Below are 21,946 nucleotides of genomic sequence, written 5' to 3'. Positions count from 1 at the left end.
TCTGACCCACTGGAATTGTGATAGTGAAATAATCTGTATTTTGTACAGTATGAGCTAAAGGCTTATTGAGTCGTGTTTAGTTCAATAATATTGGGTTGTCAGAACCCCTGAAAAAGTTGGTAATAAAATATTCAACACCTGCACACACGAGCGAACACACTCGCACACTAGGCTGAGAAGCAGGCCCGCCAAGGCCACTCCGTACCACGCACACACTCAATAAAACATGACAAAATCACCTTTTTACATGTGTTTAAAAGGTGCTTTGCCATGTTTTATTTAGCGTGTGCGTGGTGCTGAGTGGGCTTGACGGGCCTGCTGTTCAGAGACGTATTGTTGGGTAATTACTGTCCTCTGTGGAACTCACAGGCTGCAGATCAGATTAAGAGGCTCTATGATCTGTTCCTGAAAGTCGACGCTACTCAAGTTGAAGTCAATCCTCTCGGAGAGACTCCCGAAGGACAAGGTAGGACCTTTTTCCTCTTTTTGGTGTCTACATATCAGAAGTTCTGTTTATCTGGGTCTGTCTATGTTTGTTCTCTCCCTCTTTTTCTCTCTCATTTGCTCTCTCACCATGGGAGTGTATTATGGGATTTTAGGTACTGTATATTGCAGCATAACACTATCCTGAATTAAATCCAAAACTAATTGCCTCTTGAGTAAAACTCAGACAGATAAACTGAGAGATGGTACAAGTCTGCTTCTCCACAACTTTCGATGCATTGTTATGAAACAAGTTCTTGTTATAGGTCTGGTTCATCAGAGAGTGACAAGAAAATAACATATTGTAGCTTAGTATAATAATTGCTTATGAATATTGATGAGAGGTCTATTAATTTGTTGTGTACAACCAAGCTGTACTAGCAAGGCAGAGGCAGTGTTTCTGTAGACTCACATTGAAAGTAGATCAACTTCATTTTGTACATATTCAACGAGGGAAGGGAATCAAGTACCATGGATGTCTGTTTTTCAGTCGAGTTTAAACAACAAACCACAGTACTGAAGAACATCACAGTAGGCAGAAATTTACTGCATGTCTTTTCCCACTTTGGTCTATTATTTTTACTTTCATTTCAGTGTAGCTGAACGCTCGTCACCAGAGGGACGGTAAAACCAAATTACTGTTCATCTCTGAAAATGTACTACAGTGTTAATTCGTGAACAAAAATAGTGACCAAAATATTTGTCAAACACCTATTTTTCAGGGGCAATTGATGAGACTATAACTTACTAAATAGACACAAAAAAATATAACTAAACTAAAGTTGACTAAAACGAGCCAAAATTATCTCTGTGACAAAAATTTGACTCGTAAGTGGACTGAACAAGAGTTTTTGGAGAGATTGAGAGCTTTTCAGTGATAAGCACAATTAATATTAGCAGCACAGATGCGCAGCGCAGTTTCGTTAAGTGGGAAGGACAAGTCACACCCGGCAAACACAGCCTACATCAGGTGGTGAGCAGGGAGGGAGCAAGCAATGAGTGTGGGCAGACAGGTTCCGCCACGGCTCTGTCTCTGATTATACATATTATACATATTATACATATGTACATACATACATATTATTATTTGACCATGCTGGTCATTTATGAACATTTGAACATCTAGGCCATGTGCTGTTATAATCTCCACCCGGCACAGCCAGAAGAGGACTGGCCACCCCTCATAGCCTGGTTCCTCTCTAGGTTTCTTCCTAGGTTTTGGCCTTTCTAGGGAGTTTTTCCTAGCCACCGTGCTTCTACACCTGCATTGCTTGCTGTTTGGGGTTTTAGGCTGGGTTTCTGTACAGCACTTTGAGATATCAGCTGACGACTCTCTTGCTTCACCTTAGCTAACCAGTTACCACTAGCCATTTAGTTAGCTACCCTTTGTCTGGTTAAGAAACATAAGTTGCTTTTACGAAATTAATAACAGAAGCAGAATTGAGTTGAATAGTAAAACAACAGTCTAGCTAGGTTTTTCTCTCCCTTGAGTAGGCTATAGAAAAGTAGGCGATAGAAAAGTAGGCTATAGAAAAGTAGGCTATAGAAAAGTAGGCTGTCTTTAAATTTGTAGTCTCGCTCAACTCTCCCACTTTTACCACTGCATTTCATATACAAGTTCTGTATTCTAGACTCCCTCTTTTCTTCAGAGAAAACGTTTTAATTGTAGCCCTTAGGCTACCGTTCAAAAGACATGTCCCATAATACCGGCACTACATTGTTTGTCTTTCTAACATGCATCGCGGGCCATTCTTAAACTAGGCTACTTGCGGACCGGCCCGTTAGTCATTTGTTTAGGCTGCACCAAATAGTTTTATAACTAAACCAAGATAAACCACAGCCTGTTATTTCCAATGGTAGCAGAACAAGCAAGGAGGTGGGCAGAGCCAAGCACGAGCTAGCGATATCCTATTGGCGCGTTCTGGCTTGTATTTGCATATTTCCGTTATGGAATGCCGAATCTCGGTTACCCAGAAGTAAAATTATATTGTGAAAATGTGTAATTTCCTGTTTTACTTCTGGGGGGAATTACATTGACAATTGTGATTACCTTCGTGCAAAGGAAGGAAGAGAAATCTCCTTCCTGGCAAACGGAAACTCTTGGCCTAACCCTTCGCCCAATCCTGACTCGTCCAAATAATCAAAGACGAAAACCCAAAACCAGGAATTACTGCTGCTGGTAATCACATAATTCTACATGAGCCTGGACAGATTCTCGCCGTTTCATCTGTCCATGAGAATCTGTGAATCCTATTCTGTGAAGTGCGTCTTTGCAAAAACGCCATTTTTTTAAACTTTGGAAAAGGGTAAAGTCTACAAAACTTTGTCCATTCTGGTCGTAACAGATTCTACACTGAGCAAAAATAAATACGCAACATGCAACATTTTCTGAGTTACTGAGTTACAGTGCATTTAAGGAAATCAGTCACTTGAAGTACATTCATTAGGCCCTAATCTAGGGATTTCACATGCCTGTGAATACAGATATGCATCTGTTGGTCACTGATACCTTAAATCAAAGGTAGGGGCATGGATCAGAAAACCAGTCAGTATCTGGTGTGACCAACATTTGCCTCATGCAGCGCGACACATCTTCTCATAGAGTTGATCGTGGCCTGTAGAATGTTGTCCCACACCACTTCAGTAGCTGTGCAAATTTTCTGGATATTGGCAGGAACTGGAAAAGGCTGTTGTACATGTCAATCCAGAGCATCCCAAACATGCTCAATGGGTGACATGTCTGGTGAGTATGCAGGCCATGGAAGAACTGGGACATGTTCAGCTTCTAGGTATTGTGTACAGATCCTTGCGACATGGAGCAGTGCATTCATTACCTTGCTGAAACGTGAGGTGATGGTGGCAGATGAATAGCACGACAATAGGCCTCAGGATATCGTCACGGTATCTCTGCATTCAAATTCCCGTCAATAAAATACAATTGTGTTTGTTGTCTGTAGCTTATGCTTGCCTATATCATAACCCCACCACCACCATGGGGTACTCTGTTCACAATTGACATCAGCAAACCGCTCGCCCACATGACACCATACACGCTATCTGAGCACACTTCTCCAGCGTGCCAGTGGCCATCGAAGGTAAGCATTTGCCCACTGAAGTCTGTTATGCCATCGAACTGTAGTCAGGTCAAGACCCTGGCGAGGACGCCGAACAGTTTGGTCAGAAATTCTTTGGTTGTGAAACCCCACAGTTTCATCAGCTGTCCGGGTAGCTGGTCTCAGACGATCCTGCAGGTGAAGAAGCCTGATGTGGAGGTCCTGGGCTGCCGTGGTTACATGTGGTCTGCGGTTGTGAGCCTGGTTGGACACACTGCCACCATCTTTAAAATGTTGGAGGTGGCTTTTGGTAGAGAAATTAACATTCAATTCTGTGGCAACAGCTCTGGTGGACATTCCTGCAGTCAGCATGCCAATTGCATTGTCCCTCAAAACGTGAGACATCTATTGCGTTGTGTTGTGAAACAAAAAAAAACGATCCCCAGCACAAGATGCACTTGTGTAATGATCATGCTATTTAATCAGCTTCTTAATATTCCAAACCTGTGAGGTGGACTATCTTGGCAAAGGAGAAATACTTACTAACAGGGATGTAAACAAATGTGTGGACAAAATTTGAGAGAAACTTTTTGTGCTTATGGAACATTCTGGCATCTTTTATTTCAGCTCATGAAACATGGGACCAGCACTTTACATATTGCATTTATATTTGTGTTCAGTGGTGTATCCACAGATGGAACAAGGTGTAGCCACAGATAGAACAATGCGCCCGATGTTTCAAAGGACACAATGTTTTGGAATGTTCAGATAGCATATTTCTATGTAGAACAAACGTGTCTCTCTCTCTTGGTCTCTGCATTTGTGTGTGTCTGTTTGTTTTGTATGTAATGTGCATCTTCTATGTAGGCTGAATTATGAATTTACATGGCCAGATAATTCTTATATAATATGTTTGTCATTTTTCTGCTGTTGGGAAGAGAATAGGATGTTATGCAGAAATGTTGGTAGGCTATGTATATTTGTGCACATGGAAGTCAGTGATTGTTTACTATAGGTTAATGAAGCAATACAAATGTGATGTGACTAAAATGGCCCACTGTTTTTTGCCATTTTGACGACTAGACTAAATCATTATTCAAATGACTATAATGACTAAGACTAGACAGAAAAGAGTGTCAAAAGGAACACTGTTATACTGAAGTTGGTTACATACAGCAGCTCCAGGAGTCTCTACTTAGCTGCTGTTGAAGTTTGTTTCCCATTTATTTTGTTTCCCCCTAGTGTGTGTGTGTGGGGGGGGGGGGGGGGGGCTGTGTGTGTGTGTGGGGGGGGGGGGGGGGGCTGTGTGTGTGTGTGGGGGGGGGGGGGGGGGGCTGTGTGTGTGTGTGGGGCTGTCTGTTTGTGTCACGTCACCTTTATTACTCTTGGGAGCTTCAGCCCAGGTAGTATTTCAGAGATGAGCCATTACATAGTGAATTTACCGTTGGTTCCATGGGGACCCCGTGTACCAGTACTGCCATTTGTCCTCCAGGCTGTTATAGAGTATTGATAGATGAAGGCTTCAGTCACCCTTGTGTAAATGGTCGTGGTATATAGTGGGCCTTACAAAGTACAAATCCACAAGGAGCACACCTCAGGATTTCAGCCCTGCAATGCTAAGAAACCTGAAGTAGATCCACTGATAATCAACCCTTAATGAAAATCTGAAGTAAATACTTTGCTTGCAGTTAACATTTAGCTTAGTTTCTTTGAACTGCACCTTGTGAAGTGTAAAAGCAATATATTCTCCCTTAGAGGCACTGTCAAATACATAAACATGAGCTTCACCATTACAAATACTGAAGTAATTAAGTCTAGTAGGATGAGGTCACTTGCCACATTTTATTTAAAACATTTTATTGAGTTTGTTAGAAATGTTAATTACATTTCCATTTCATATCCTCATCTATTTGTCTTCCTATTTATGTTTCTCTCTCTGTCTTCTCTTTCTCGCTCCCTTCTTTCAGTGGTGTGCTTTGATGCCAAGATCAACTTTGACGATAACGCAGAGTTCCGTCAAAAAGCCGTCTTTGCCATGGACGACATGTCAGAGAGCGATCCTACAGAGACCGAGGCAGCCAAATGGGACCTCAAGTACATTGGCTTGGATGGAAACATTGCCTGCTTTGGTGAGTTCTGGTTTATGGCTGTCCACTGTCCACACACATGCATGTTCTATGCATTTAGCCATGGCTAACCCACACCAACTGGAATGGAGTTTTTTTGGCTGGGCCGACTGGGCTCCTCTCCAGTCCAAATTAACAACCAGCTTTCTAACGACTCCAGAAGGAGGACGCTGTAACCAATTCTTTCTAATTAGCCATAATAATAAAAAGTCTCCAGTGAGCTGGATTGTTAGCATTCTCATTATAGGTCTCCCCTGTCATAAATCAAAGCTTTATAATGTAATTCTGGGATGCTAGGGAGTATCTCCTGGTTTCCCTGCAGCCTCATAAACGCTGTGGCAGTAAGAGCACGGTTAGTGCCTCTTTCCTGTGTCCAGCCTTTCCTACAGGACAACAGCTCAGAGCTGATGGGCTCCTTAAAAGCTCTGTAACCCACCAAAGTGACAGCTGTTAAAACCAGTTTCCTTTTATTGAGACTTCTGTAGGGGCGCTTGCCAGGATGCAGGCTTAGCGCTGATAACCCAAATGAGGTAAGACATTTATAGAGAGGCGTGTTGGCTTCAGCAGGAAGCGGCTGAATCACTTGGCTCCCTGGCAACACAGCACCAAGAAGCCCAGCGGGATAGGGATGCTCTCATTAGGCTGCCTGATAATACGGGCCAACACTAGTGCGACAGAACTTCTTTTAATCAACACTTGCTTTCTGAAGTCAAGAGTGTTGCCGTAATCACGTTTCCCTCCGCTTCTCAACTTCTTCAAGTGTTAAGTATCCTCATTAGACGAGTTTTAACATTTGACCTCTTAAAGCTTTAAATTCTCTAAAGATTATTTGTTATTCCCTCTTCATTAGATCATTTACTCATTGATTTCACTGTGCGCGCTTATGTTTTTGTTTTAATGATTGTATTAGGTAATGTTTATTGTAATTAAATCCCAACTACTTTTCAATGTCACAGTTTTCTCTCAAGGGTTTATGTTTGAATTCTCAACTTCATTTTGACTAATGTGGGAAATCTAACTTCATTGGAGTATGGAGGGGAAGAACTATTATAAGAGTTCCGGTATCATCGATTGTCATCTAACTTTGCGATGAGCACAGCAACTATTTTGAAGGGATGCTTTAAAGGGCCTTCTCTTTTTTCTGAGACCAGTAACACCTTTCTTTGTGGTTTAATTTCACCTTTGACCTGCCATTACAGTGAATGGGGCTGGACTGGCTATGGCCACGTGTGACATCATCGACCTCCATGGAGGGAAGCCGGCCAACTTCCTAGACCTGGGAGGAGGAGTGAAGGAGAAACAGGTTTACGAGGCCTTCAAACTGCTCACTGCCGACCCCAAGGTAGGAGCACATTTTATCCTTCAAACTGCTCTAAGATAGGACCACACTTCAAGCTTCAAGCTGCTCTAAGATAGGACCACACTTCAAGCTTCAAACTACCAAAAGATGTAGGACCACATGTTATATAATGGTGCTGGGGAGAGGAGTTGTACTGCCTAAAGACCGAGAACAAAGTTTATTCACAATGCTACAGTAGCTAGTTCTATACCAAATTGTCAGTTGCTCTCAGAGAGCCAACACACTGTTCCAAGAACCTGTTGAATTCCCCGTTTATGTCAGCTGCTCAACACTTTACCCAAGCGATTCTGTAAATCTCTGTTGCTGCTTCCTTTGTGTGTGTGGTTGTTTAACCATGAGTCCTGTCAAAGCTCCTTACCTCTACGGGGTCAGTGTACCTATACTGGGACGGTTGATGCCAATGTGACCGGATTGACATTGTAAGTAACAGCAAACTTTCCAGGACATAGACTTGTCTTATATGGGCAGAAAGCTTAAATAATTGTTAATCTAACTGCACTATCCAATTTACAGTTGCTATTACAGTGAAAAAATACCCTGCTATTGTTCGAGGAGCGTGCACAACAACAACAAAACTTTTATCACGGCAACTGGTTTGATACATTCACCTCTGAAGGTAAATAATGTACTTACATTCAGTAATCTTGCTCTGATTTGTCATCCTGAGGGTCCCAGAGATAAAATGTAGCATAGTTTAAAAAAAATAAAATGTTTATATTAAAATGTAGGAACTGGGTTCTACAGGTTGAACCCCTGCTGTCTCTGGCTCCACACCCACCCCGCCCGGCCATCTAGATGTGTGAAAGTTAGTGTATAAGCAAATGATCCATCATGTATGACATTCCTGGGAGAGTGTAAACTTCAATTTTGTATTACCATATCATTTTTTGTATTTTCTCTATAGTTATGTACTTGAAAATGTATCAATTGACCAGTGCAATGCTTCACTGGATCAATCTGAAACTTTGCACACAGACTGCTGCCATCTAGTGTCCAAAATCTAAATTGCGCCTAAACTGTAATATTATATTATGGCCTTTCTCTTGCATTTCAAAGATAATGAAAAAGAAAACACTTTCTTTTTTTTGTATTATCTTTTTACCAGCTCTAATGTGTTATATTATCCTATATTAAGTTCACATTTACACAAACATCAGTGTTTCCTTTCAAATGGTATCAAGAATATACATATCCTTGCTTCAGGTCCTGAGCTACAGGCAGTTAGATTTGTGTATTTCATTTTTGGCGAAAATTGAAAAAAGGGTCCGATCCTGAAGAGGTTTGAAGGCTTTATCTAGTTGGTTAGACACAAGTCCACCTTTTGTAACAAAGACACAACATTCATTAGTGGGTTTGGCACCAACAGCCATGTTTCTCTCAGAGATGTGGTATTAGATATCATCTCCTAATATAATGCCATGGTATTATTGACTGTTGTGATGAATTGCAGCTCCGCAGCCACAATGAAACAAGCCTTTTAATGACTGCCGTCAGTCTTCTCCCAATGCAGAACGCCAACCCGTTACTGTACATCCCTGGTGGACATAATGGCCGGAACCTCACAGGAAAAGATGTGGCACTGGCACCTTGACTCTCTTTACGACTGTGGAATCCTAAATGATCAGATTACCAATAGTTATGCAGCAAACAGTTGGAGGCTTGTAACTATGCCGCAGTGCTGGTTGTGTTGACACTCATCACAGCACTAATTCCCTGTTTGCCATGACTTCACTTTGTTGTTTTTCTCCCAGTCTATTTGACAGCCTAGTTGTCTTCATATGTGTCATAGAACAGCATTAAATACGGGTTCCTGCTATCCATTGTTGAGTAGGCCAGTTTACCACACATGTTTTTAATACATCAAAGATGAAGGACATTGAGAACAAAGGGCATATAGACATGATGTGGCATTTCTACATAAATATGCATAAATCTGACGTGATACTCATTGCAATACACAAGTCACTTGAATAACATTACTTTGCTTCACTTCAGTTTCATGTAGTAGCTTCAATAGTTGACTATTTCCTTTGTAGCTATAGGCTAAATCAGACACTAGCCTAGTTCTGCCTTTTGGTTTTGAGGGCTCCAGTCACGCACACGTACCAGAGATGAATTTTAAAGAGGTGCAAGCAAAACACTCCAGCTGATGTATTGTCCCATTCAGATATCCACAGTGTATTTATCATTGTGGGCCCTGCATGAATTCATCAAGGTGTCGTAAAAATAGAATAGAATAACAGGAGAGAAAACAGCGGGAGAAGTGTTTCTCACTCCTCCGATGCGGTGTGATCAAATTAATCCATTATGATGTCAAACCAGGTCATAATAGAGATGAATTTGCGGGGGAAACCGAGACAGCTTTTAAAGACTGCATTACACTTCCCAATTATTCTTGCATAGGAAGTCGTTTTCTCTTTATTCTGTCTTCAATTCAAAGCCAAAACCCCAGAGTAAAGGCAGTAGCTACCTGTCCCTCCTCCAGCAGTATAGAGACGAGACACAGGCCCTCCCTTATGGGGGGGAAAAAGAGAGAGGATTGATATTACTCTGTGTACTGACATTTGCATTTCATACAGGGATTTGGAGACTCGTCAGATCTGTGGAGAGAATGTTAATTATTAGATTCCTGCATGATGAAAATCCTATTTTGCATTTTTCTTTTCATAATTTCCAAACTTTTAAGTACTAAGATTTCCTGCAACTCAGTTCCATTTAGGCCTAGACTGTAAACAACTTGAGGCAGAGAGAGGCTATTGAGTGAGAATCAAAAGCTTGCAATGCTCAGGATGCACACCTTTTGTTAAATGTTTGAAATGTGTCCATTATACTGAATCAGGTACTTGAAAGCATACTTGTCATGACTGACTCAATATTCATGCTTACAACGGACTTTTTCATTTTTTATTTGCTTTGGGATTGAAGATGTTGACTCATTCCAACTTTTCCATGAAATGTTAATCAGGAGTGGAGTGTTTATTTTGCCATATTAAATACATCAACTCAAAAGCCTCGTACTTGACATCCAACAATTTCCTTGAGTTTTGGTGTAGTGTGAGATGCCTAACAGTGACAGAAGACTAGCTGTATACACATTTTCACTAGTTCAGCAGTAAGGCAATTCCATGGTAACAGAGTGATGCTGAGACTCAGATTTTTCACTTTAAAGGGTATGCCAAACAAATATCAATGATTTCAAAGTTAAACAAACCATACAAGGACTACTTGAACATTTTACTAAAACATATTTAATTAAAGAACAATGCAGATGCAACGTTTGGTAACAGAATGATGGTTTGTGCCGTTGGTGCCATCACACATTGTTTGACATACATTTTAAAGTGAAAAATCGGCATCATTTTGTTACCATGGAATTGGAAAGTATTATACATTTACTACAACCTACTACAGTATGTCTCTGGGGAAGCTGATGCATTTCTGCATAAGTGAATATTTTCTTGTGCTCTTTGACCCTCATTAGTGCATCATTTTGACAGCCTTATTTCAGCTGCTAGGTTCCTCATAGCCGCTAACAGTTCATATGTTTACGCATAGTATATCTCAGTCGCTCTCCAACCCTGTTCCTGGAGAGCTGCCATCCTGTAGGTTTTTGCTCCAACCCTGATCCATGCACCTGATTCTAATATTTACAGGGTGGCAGGTAGCCTAGCCTAGCTGTTAGTGTGGGGTCAATAAGGAAAGGTCGCTAGTTCTAATCCCTGAACCAACAAGGTGAAAAATCTGTCTCTGCCCTTGAGCAAGCCACTTAACCCTAATTGCTCCAGGGGTTGCCGTTGATCATGGCTGACCCTGGCCATGACCCCACTCTCCGAGGGTGTCCCTGGGAAAGTTGGGATATGCAAAAAACACATTTCCAATTCATACATGCATATAATACACACTTGTACATTTGTGAAATAGGACAAATATAAGCACCTACCAAGTTGTTGTTATTTCAATAATTAGCTGGTTGAAAAGCTAAATCGGGTTAGTTAGAACTGGGGTTGGAGTGAACCTACAGGAGGGTATCTCTCCAGGAACAGGGTTGGAGAGCCCTGGTATATCTGGAATCAATTGGTACATCGTGACACTTGTTTCAATGACTACCAAAAAGGCCATATTTAAACACCATTAACATGTAGGCTAATTTATAAATAAATACCAGGCAAATGGTAAAATAACATAACCCGGCCCGTTCTATTATCTGGGAGATGGTAAACACTGGATAGTGTCTGTCCACTGCTCTCTAGCTCTGTCCTCTCTCTGTCTGTCCTCTCTCTGTCTGCCCTCTCTCTGTCTGTCCTCTCTCTGTCTGCCCTCTCTCTGTCTGCCCTCTCTCTGTCTGCCCTCTCTCTGTCTGCCCTCTCTCTGTCTGCCCTCTCTCTGTCTGCCCTCTCTCTGTCTGCCCTCTCTCTGTCTGCCCTCTCTCTGTCTGTCTGCCCTCTCTCTGTCTGTCTGCCCTCTCTCTGTCTGTCTGCCCTCTCTCTGTCTGTCTGCCCTCTCTCTGTCTGTCTGCCCTCTCTCTGTCTGTCTGCCCTCTCTCTGTCTGTCTGCCCTCTCTCTGTCTGTCTGCCCTCTCTCTGTCTGTCTGCCCTCTCTCTGTCTGTCTGCCCTCTCTCTGTCTGTCTGCCCTCTCTCTGTCTGTCTGCCCTCTCTCTGTCTGTCCGCCCACTCTCTCTCTGTCTGTGCGCTCGCTCTCTGTGCTCTCGCTCTTTCTCTGTCTGCTCTCTCTCTCTGTCTGCTCTCTCTGTCTGCTCTCTCTCTCTGTGTCTGCGCTCTCTCTCTTTCTCTCTCTGCGCTCTCTCTCTGCGCTCTCTCTCTCTCTCTGCGCTCTCTGCTCTCTCTCTGCTCTCTCTCTCTGCGCTCTCTCTCTCGCTCTGTCTGCTTTCTCTCTCTCTCTGTGCTCTCTCAATTCAAGGGTCTTTATTGGCATGGGAAACATATGTTAACATTGCCAAAGCAAGTGAGGTAGATAATATACAAAAGTTAAATAAACAATCAAATTAACTGTAAACATTACACATACAGAAGTTTCAAAAGAATAAAGACATTACAAATGTTATATGTATATATACAGTGTTGTAACGATGTACAAATGGTTAATGTACAAAAGGGAAAATAAATAAACATAAATATGGGTTGTATTTACAATGGTGTTTGTTCTTCACTGGTTGCCCTTTTCTTGTGGCAACAGGTCACAAATCTTGCTACTGTGGTATTTCACCCAGTAGATATGGGAGTTTATCAAAATCGGGTTTGTTTTCGAATTCTTTGTGGATCTGTGTAATCTGAGGGAAATATGTGTCTCTAATATTGTCATACATTGGGCAGGAGGTTAGGAAATGCAGCTCAGTTTCCACCTCATTTTCCCTCTCTTTGTCGGCCCTCTCTCTGTCTGCCCTCTGCTCTCTGTCTGCCCTCTCTCTGGTGCCCTCTCTCTCTCTCTCCCTCTGTCTGCACTCTCTCTCTCTCTCTCTGTCTGCCCTCTGCTCTCTGTCTGCCCTCTCTCTGGTGCCCTCTCTCTCTCTCTCCCTCTGTCTGCACTCTCTCTCTCTCTCTGTCTGCCCTCTGCTCTCTGTCTGCCCTCTCTCTGGTGCCCTCTCTCTCTCTCTCCCTCTGTCTGCACTCTCTCTCTCTCTCTCTCTGTCTGCCCTCTGCTCTCTGTCTGCCCTCTCTCTGGTGCCCTCTCTCTCTCTCTCCCTCTGTCTGCACTCTCTCTCTCTCTCTGTCTGCCCTCTGCTCTCTGTCTGCCCTCTCTCTGGTGCCCTCTCTCTCTCTCTCCCTCTGTCTGCACTCTCTCTCTCTCTCTGTCTGCCCTCTGCTCTCTGTCTGCCCTCTCTCTGGTGCCTCTCTCTCTCTCTGTCTGCACTCTCTCTCTCTCTGTCTGCTCTCTCTCTCTCTCTCTCTCTCTCTCTCTCTCTCTCTCTCTCTCTCTCTCTCTCTCTCTCTCTCTCTCTCTCTGGTGCTCTCTCTCTGCTCTCCTCTCTCTCTGCTCTCTCTGCTCTCTCTCTCTGCTCTCTCTCTGCTCTCCTCTCTCTCTCTCTCTCTCACACACTCTCTCTCTCACACACTCTCTCTCTCTCTCACACTCTCTCTCTCTCTCTCTCTCTCTCTCGCTGTCTCTCTCTCGCTGTCTGTCTGTGCTCTCTGTCTGTCTGCGCTCTGTCTGTCTGCGCTCTGTCTGTCTGCGCTCTCTGTCTGCGCTCTGTCTGTCTGCGCTCTCTCTCCCTCTCTGTCTGCGCTCTCCCTCTCTGTCTGCGCTCTCTCTCCCTCTCTGTCTGTCTGCGCTCTGTCTGTCTGCGCTCTCTCTCCCTCTCTGTCTGCGCTCTCTCTCCCTCTCTGTCTGCGCTCTCTCTCCCTCTCTGTCTGTGCTCTCTCTCCCTCTCTGTCTGTGCTCTCTCTCCCTCTCTGTCTGCGCGCTCTCTCCCTCTCTGTCTGTGCTCTCTCTCCCTCTCTGTCTGCGCTCTGTCTGTCTGCGCTCTCTCTCCCTCTCTGTCTGCGCTCTCTCTCCCTCTCTGTCTGCGCTCTCTCTCCCTCTCTGTCTATGCTCTCTCTCCCTGTCTCTCTCTGTTTGCGCTCTCTCTCTCTGTCTGCGCTCTCTCTGTCTGCTTTGATCTCTTCAGCTAATTCTATTCCAACTGTAAGATGCAGCTGGAGTGTACAGCTTCAGCTAGAACAGACTGTTTCTGGGATTGGATATCATTAAACCTTGTTTCATTGTTTTCCCCTCCTTTCTGCAGTTGGAGTACAGCATTGATTAGGTACATTAGAAAGAGGAAAAGACCAAGGAAGAAAAAAGGGCATATAGTGTCAAAAGAATCTACAGGATAAAAAAAAGAAGTTGTAGAAATAACTTGAGTGTTGATGTGTATGTATGTATGTGGGCAAAGCCTATTCATTTCATTGGACATGCTGTTCAATGGTGTTCAAATCCTGGCTGTATCACATCTGGCCGTGATTGGGAGTCCCATAGGGCGGCGCACAATTGGCCCAGTGTTGTCCGGGTTTGGCTGGGGTAGGTCGTCATTGTAAATAAGAATTTCTCCCTAACGGACTTGCCTAGTTAAATAAAGGTTCAATAAAATGTTAAAAATTCACCTCTAGGCAGTGCCCAAATATCATCCTTATTACACTGACTCCTGCTCTGTCCTTATAGGAAATAGCGGCATAATGCTTTTCACAAGTTCACGTCCATTTTCTTCTGAGCGCTGTATTTCCTAGGTAGTAGTGAATTATGGCGTGTATAAGATGAGGCTGTGTGACAGCAGGAAGTGACTGGTTAATTGTCACCTGTGGGTGTTTTCACACTGCTGTGTTTAAGGTGTGCCAGGAATGACACGGCTTGGTTCTCTGAACCTCCACTTCGAGGTGAAAAGAAGTGATTGGCTTTGATACATTAGCATTTAGTTCATACAGTTCAAAGGCAGAGAGGGGGAGAGTGTGAGATGGTGTGTATTTGGCTGGGTAACCAACTTAGGATGGAAATCACATTGGTGATTAGGCATGTTGAAGTTACTATCTTCACCTGTGGCCTCCCTACTGGGTTGTGTGTGTGTGTGTGTGTGTGTGTGTGTGTAATGTTTTTGTTCTAGAGGTGTGTACTCACGCTAATCATCCAGCATCACCTGAGCCTCCCCTCCAGCCATTTGTGAGTGTCTGTGATGCCCTGTGTGTGGTTGTTTGCAGATGGTGTTCACTCAAACCTTTGTGTTCCTTGCGGCAGTGTGTGGTGCGTTTCAAGCGTGAGAGTTTCTGCTCTGCCTCACCTGTGTCTCCCTCTTGGCCAGCGTTAGCTGCTCACACAGCCAGAGAACAGAGAACACCCTTAAGGACTATTCGTCCCGTCTTTGGCACGGTGTACCTCATGGAGAGGTCCTGTTCCCGTCACATTTCAGCTCCAAATCTCCCCATTACCACCAGAGAATTCATGAAAGGTCTTATTGTCCACTTACAGTGGATATACCCCAGTGTATGGCAGTGCTCTTCCTTCTTCCAGCCTTTGATCTGCTAAATCCACTTAAGGCAGTGTTGTGATGGGCTCCCCCCAGCGTCACACTGCCTCACAAAGGTCTGAGGAGCAGGTCCAGCCACTCCATTCTGGACCTGCCACTCACTCTCTGTTCATATGGAGATGTCTAAGCCCATGTGGAATGTCAGAGCACCTGCTTAGACATGTGAGGCTGTAGGAGACCGGACTCATTGTGGCCCTCTTTAAGAGCCCCACACTGTGACGTGATTGGTTGTGAGTGGCAAATCATCCTCTTTTCCTCGCGCCAGCGTTCTAGAGGCACAGTGGGAATGACCCCTCTTCATGTCCTTGGACCGGTTTCATCCACACTGCTATCACACAGGCTAAGGCAATCATGCACCTCACAAATACAGACACACCGAAACACACACATGCCTAGCTCTCTGGGGACTCAGTCAGTCATCATGGAGTTGGCTGTGACGTTGGAGCTCTGGGTTTGCTGTGGGGGGTAATTGTGTCTCGGCCTGCAGGCTAGGCCTCTGGGAACAGCCAGTCCCCTGTGTCGTAAACACAAGCAATGAGAAGCCAGCGAGAAAGCCCAGAAACAAGCTCCCACTCCGTAATGGAGTTATTTCCCTCTGTGTAGAGCATTAAGCCTTGTATTACAGAGGGCAGGCTATGGGGAGCCAGCAGCTGAGACCTGTGCTGTGGGACCAGTAAACGTTGAACTGGGGAGATGAGGAGAGAACATTAGAATGACGAGCAGGTCATGCCATCAAGAGTGGTAATAGCTCCCTGGGTGTACTGAGCTCTGAATGATGTGATTGTTTTTCGATGGTGGTGTGGTGGTTTGCACTGCAAAGCACATATTGACAGTGACATTTAAATGGTATGGTGCAGGTGAGTAGCGCAGAGAGCATTATTTCAGTCATCTTTAGCTAGGTCTAACCATTGACTATAATCCTGAACTCCGTCCTCAGGACCAAGGGGTGCACGTTTTGGTTTTAGTACTAACACTACACAGCTGATTCAAATGATCAAAGCTTAATGATCAGTTGATCATTTGAATCAGCTGTGTAGTGTTAGGGCAAAAACCAAAACGTGCACCCCTTGGTCCTGAGGACGGAGTTTGAGGAACCCTGCCTTACATACTACAGTACTAGCCTGGGTACCAGTCTGTTAAGCTAACATACCACTCCACTCTGTCATACCAAAGATGTTTAGCATTACAAGGAATGGAATAATAGCTCACCAGACTGTTACCCAGACTACTACAGTACTATGGTTACAATGAAACGATAACAGCCATAGAAAACTATGAGCTATTGGGGTCTCTTAAAAGCTCTCCAAGCTCATATCTCTGTGGAGACTCAGGAATCACTAATAACCTCAGTATAACTGCTGATCATGGACTATCAGCAGACCCCATCAGCAGACCCCATCAGCAGACCCCATCAGCAGACCCCATCAGCAGACCCCATCTGCAGACCCCATCTGCAGACCCCATCATCAGACCTCAGTGCATCCTGCTCAGTGCATCCTGCTCAGTTCATCCCTCATTAGGCCTCCTTGACCCACTATACTGTAGCTGAAGATTTGCTTACAGTGCATTACTTTAATGCAGTCAATGATATAGTATACTGCACATCGTAGCTAGCTGTTCCACTTTCCTGCTTATAAGACCATAGCATAATGTGGGCCGTTTCTACTTGGTGTCAGGTCCTTTGTTCACCGAGGACTGGGTCTGGGCCAGGCCTTGACATGTAGAATGGGATGTTAATGGTAGGGAGAGAAGTCAAGGCTCTGGAACACTGTAGTCTAAAAGCCTTGGCTATGGTGCAGCAGTTCAAAGAAGCATTTTGACACTACAGAGACACTGGATGCACAGTGTGATGTTTGAACTGAACTCGGTGTCAAAACGCTGGACGTTTCCTTTTTTTTTTATACTTAGTTTAAGAAAGGAGCCCAGAAAAGCACACTACTGATTTCTGGACTGCAGTTTGCTAGTTCACTTAGTTTCTTTGTGTTTAGTCTAGTTGGTTGGGTAGAGAGGGCTGTTTTTATGAGGTGACAAGCTGTAGGCTACTCCAGTCAAGAATAAGTTGTTTGATTTTCATTTCAGAAAACAAAATGTTTTTTGTTCATGTTTTGTTTGAATGAACCCGTGGCAATACTGAGCTGAATTGCATAATTAACCACCTGTGAATGACAGACATGTTTATTAACACTAAGTGAATACAAGTTCTCTTGACACATTGTTTTTATCCTTGAGGATGTTTAGAGAGTAATGTCTCAGCCTACTACATTCAGTTACAGGCATGATAATGATACCACCTCATTTCAATATGTGGAATAATACTGCTTGTCACTGTGTTGGAGCATTTATTTCTGTGTCATCAGCTGCCAAAAACAGTTGAAAAACAATTGGAATGTGTAGTTAATGTTGCTTTGAAATGTTTTTCTTTGAGTTGTCGGGATGCTGTTGGTGAAATGACACCCTCAGAGACTTGTGTATTGTCTTCGTTTGTTTGTCCTAATTGTCTCTGTTTACCTCAGAAGGCTCAAAGAATGAGATCCCTAACGAACTTCCCAACTGCTGGGTGTAATAGTGTTTTGCGTATCTAATTAACCCTTGTGTGGTGTTCATGTTGTTGATATTCACCCAATGATAGCAGGTCTGATGAACTGGGTCTTTAAAACAATACAGCCATAACAATTGATGTAAAAATACTTCATACTTAGATGTTGACTTATTACAAGCAATATAGACAGCATACATGGTTAATATTTACCATTTACCTCTGCTAGATCACATTTATCAATAAAAGCTCATTAAAAAAAGAAGAGATTTTTGTAAACCAATCAGTTATAGTCAAGACATAAATATAAATGAAACAAGGTTTTTATCACTTAATGTTTATTGCTTTGAACTGAACAAATTGGAAGGACAAATGTTACATACAGTATTTTACAGAAATGATAAATGAGCCCTATTGAACACAAATTAAGGCTGGTCTACACACCACATGAGGGACAGTTTTGCTGTGTGTGTATTGCAAATGTATTTCTTGCACTTGATGCATGTGTGTTTTATTTTTTTTATTTAACCTTTATTTAACTGTGTACTGTGTCTTCCTTTCCTTCTCGGGTCCACACACATTGCAGCACTTCTTGTTGCTACTGGCTGAAATCTAGAATGATGAAAACACTTAGTAAAGGAATTTTACTAACATCTCACTCACATATATAGTTACAGCAGGCCAAGGTAGGAGAGTCAGACACACATCACTCACATATATAGTTACAGCAGGCCAAGGTAGGAGTCAGACACACATCACTCACATATATAGTTACAGCAGGCCAAGGTAGGAGTCAGACACACATCACTCACATATATAGTTACAGCAGGCCAAGGTAGTAGAGTCAGACACACATCACTCACATATAGTTACAGCAGGCCAAGGTAGGAGTCAGACACACATCACTCACATATATAGTTACAGCAGGCCAAGGTAGGAGTCAGACACACATCACTCACATATATAGTTACAGCAGGCCAAGGTAGGAGTCAGACACACATCACTCACACTTACTTCCGGTATTGGAGTTGTTGGTTCTGTGAGTCGGGCGGATGGGGCACCAGCATCCTCCTCCTAAATCCTCCTCACGATGGCTGCAGAACCTGGGGTCCTTGGGATATGTTGCCGCCTCTGGATTTGAGGTCTTACCAATGCCTTGCCTGTCTCCTCTGGAGCTTCGCTCTGTTGATTCCATATTTTGTGGGTTTAGACGGTATGTACTGCCTGAAGGGGCAGCGGCCCCTAAATGGCATAAGCTGTTCATCAACAGTAACGTTGGGCCCAGGGTTGTAAAACAGGGGAAGGCGGTCCACCCACTTGTCCCACACTGACCTGATTGCAGCTAGCTTGTCTCTCTGGATAAGAGTGTCTGCTAAATTACTAAAATGTCAAATGTTCCATGGTTTGATTGTGAAGAAACCAAAATACAATTTGCTTTCACAAGAGTTATAAATAATTGCTTTGGAATGGCCTTTACACACACAGCTTGTTATCTCACAATAAAATAGTTGACATGGCGTTCAGTACAATTTCTCGATAAAGGTTAAAAACAAGAAATAAGGCTGAATTGTGATCAGATTTCAATCTCCTCTAAATTACACCTGCTGTCTGTGAATGGCCCTGAGAAGAAGCACTTCATCCCAGCTGAAAATGTGGCGCCAGACAACCTGAACGGGAAGATTTTCATTTACTGTCCATTTTGAGATATTTACCGGACCCATATTCACTGGCTGCGTAACCCATTAGTGCATCCACCCATGGTGCTCAGAATGACAGAAACCACATTTAAATTATGGTAATGCATCTTAACAGAACATGCAACTCCTGTAATGAATGTGTGAAAACCAATAGAACAGGAGAGAAATGGCATATGAGGAAGTCTTTCATAGGTAGCACACGTGGCAAAAGGCCTAGCTGATTATTGAGTTGCGGCTGTCAATGAAAAGCATCTAAAATATATATATATATGAAGATATCATTTAAAATGTTTAGACAAGAAGAAGGGGAGTGGTGTGTGGCTTCTGTCTAGAATGTATGCGCTCAGGTCTCCAGCATGCACTCAGCTGTCTCCTGTCAATTCTTGCACATTTATTGTTTCATTGTGTGAATTGTTTGGCACCAGTAGTAAATGTACCTTTAATCCCGCTCATTTAGTTATTCATTTCTGTTAATGCATTTTGTTAATAGGCCTACAGTCATTTACCGTTCTCATTCTTGGAGTGGAATTGTTGTTTGCAGAGTTCACAACCTCCTACACTTGTGAGAAACAAGTTTTTGATTATTTCCTAACCATCATTTAGGAGTTTTTCAATTGAATTGCATTTTGAGTGGAGTGCTCCACGTGAGCAATAAGCATGGGTCTGGTTTCTCTGTCTTGTTCATGTTGAGGGAGCATTTGGGGTTGTTTTCATTTATTGTTTTAACTCACCACGCCCACCACTAATAAGCTGAGCATCTCAGACATTTTTTTCTTCACCTCACACAGTAAGTGAAGTCTTTCTTTTTTTTTAATATATATTTCTTTTTTTTCTTTTTTTTACATCCACTGCAAATGATAGCCTAATAGTTCCTCACAGTAGGCCAATTTGAGTAATATTTCCAACAATCTCCCCCTCGATAGTCACCAAGTCTCGGTGTGAAAGAGCAAAATATCATGATCTGATGATCCCATATATCCAGTGGAAAAGTCACAAAATAACTTTGACTGATGAGCTCACTGGCATGAAAACTCCAAGGGCCTGGAATAGGCTAGTTGATGTAATGTTGCAAGTTCGCTAGACTGCTTCAGACTGGATCCAGTTGATTGATTTGATACAATGTTTCACTTCACTAGCAATCGCTCAAGTCAAGACATATAGAAAGGGAGGTAGACAGGCAGAATAGAGAGATGAATTTCCATCAGGATATTTTCTACTGTTTTTATTTGTTGGCTTTATGTATTTTTACTTAGTTGACAATGGAAGTTCTAGGCCAACGGAAGCTTTGGCCATCTGAGTTCCATGTACTAATTTAGGCTATTTAGACATCAATGATCACAATGTGTCCAAATGACAGAGGCTGGCGCTCTCGCGTTAGTTCAATTGTAACTTTTTATATTTTTTGGTCATTTTAATTACGATCAACCATGTGACACTGATTTTTGAGAAAGAAAATAATTATTTAATTGAAACTGTTCCACGAAAATGCGCGCTGGTACACAGATCGGTAGAAATGGTAGGATAAATTGTATGCTTCCCCAAACTTCAAACTCACAAGCCGCCAATGAAGTCTTTATAAAATAATTTTCTCCCCGTTTTTATGGTTTGATTTTCAAGTAAGGTAAGACATGCCTCATAATATGAAGTAGAACATTCAGAGTTCAAACAATTTAAGTATGTTTTCAAAATGCATAGTGCCTCCAGCTCACATTGTAAAGTGGTGTGTGACACGCTAATAGCCTACCTACCATTATTTTTTTCTCCCAGTTATCTGCTTAAAAAATACATTGCTGGTCAAAAGCTGGCAATTATCGGCTAACGGAAACACTGATTCACAAGCAGCCCGCACATTCTGACACAGACAGATCGAGTTATCATACATGTGTGTTGTATGGAAGGTTCATTTAAGGAAAGATTAAGTTGTGGAGAAATCCCCCATGGAGGATTTTGTGTGTGTGTGTGTGTGTGTGTGTGTGTGTGTGTGTGTGTGTGTGATCTGATCACACCTTCATTGAGCTCATACCGGCAAGCGGTACTGTAGCGCCAAGTCTAGATCCAAGAGGCTTCTGAACAGCTTCTACCCCCAAGCCATAAGACTCCTGAACATCTAGTCAAATGGCTACCCAGACTATTTGCAGTGCTAATTGAGCCCTTCCCTCACTCTTATTGCTACTTTTGTCATCTCAACAGCAGGCCCCAGATAGGGCAAGGGACTAAGTAGCCCTAGAAAGGCCTTCAGATGCCATAGGTGCACAGCCTATGATTTAGTGACCTTCTAGAAGTCCAGCTTTGCTCCGATAGGAAAAGTCTGGATGGCTCAATTTTTTTCTCATGTTCTATAGCACCTCACATTTCCCACACCACATGATTGTATTAGATTGAAAACCCTCCTCAGTCACTGACTGTGTTAGTCAGCAACAGGAGGTAGATGTTTCCTCTTTCCAATGTTTGGAGAATAGGAACACAATAGTTCCTTTTCACTTATGAGGAAAGGGAAAGGGGGATACCTAGTCAGTTGTACAACTGAATGCATTCAACTTAAATGTGTCTTCTGCATTTAACCCAACCCCTCTGAATCATGAGGCACACTGCCTGAGGATGCAGTCTCAACGCTACAAGGAAATTCACCCAGAATACTCTGACCGAACACCCCCACTGATCATTAATATCATAGCATGA

General features: G+C 43.0%; 1 protein-coding gene across 1 annotated transcript in view; it reads left to right on the top strand.

The window, feature by feature from the left end:
- The window catches only part of suclg2 (succinate-CoA ligase GDP-forming subunit beta), a 130,967-nt gene that overhangs the window by 60,237 nt on the left and 48,784 nt on the right, over positions 1-21,946 (top strand). Inside the window, exons 7-9 of the mRNA XM_014133406.3 lie at positions 370-466; positions 5,504-5,665; positions 6,862-7,004. Of these exons, the coding sequence (XP_013988881.1) occupies positions 370-466; positions 5,504-5,665; positions 6,862-7,004 (402 nt within the window). The remainder of the gene's footprint in view (positions 1-369; positions 467-5,503; positions 5,666-6,861; positions 7,005-21,946) is intronic.

The sequence above is a fragment of the Salmo salar genome, chromosome 12 (genome assembly GCF_965601325.2).
Source record: "Salmo salar chromosome 12, fSalSal1, whole genome shotgun sequence".
NCBI classification, from domain to species: domain Eukaryota; kingdom Metazoa; phylum Chordata; class Actinopteri; order Salmoniformes; family Salmonidae; genus Salmo; species Salmo salar.
This window is presented reverse-complemented; position numbering and strand designations above follow the sequence as displayed.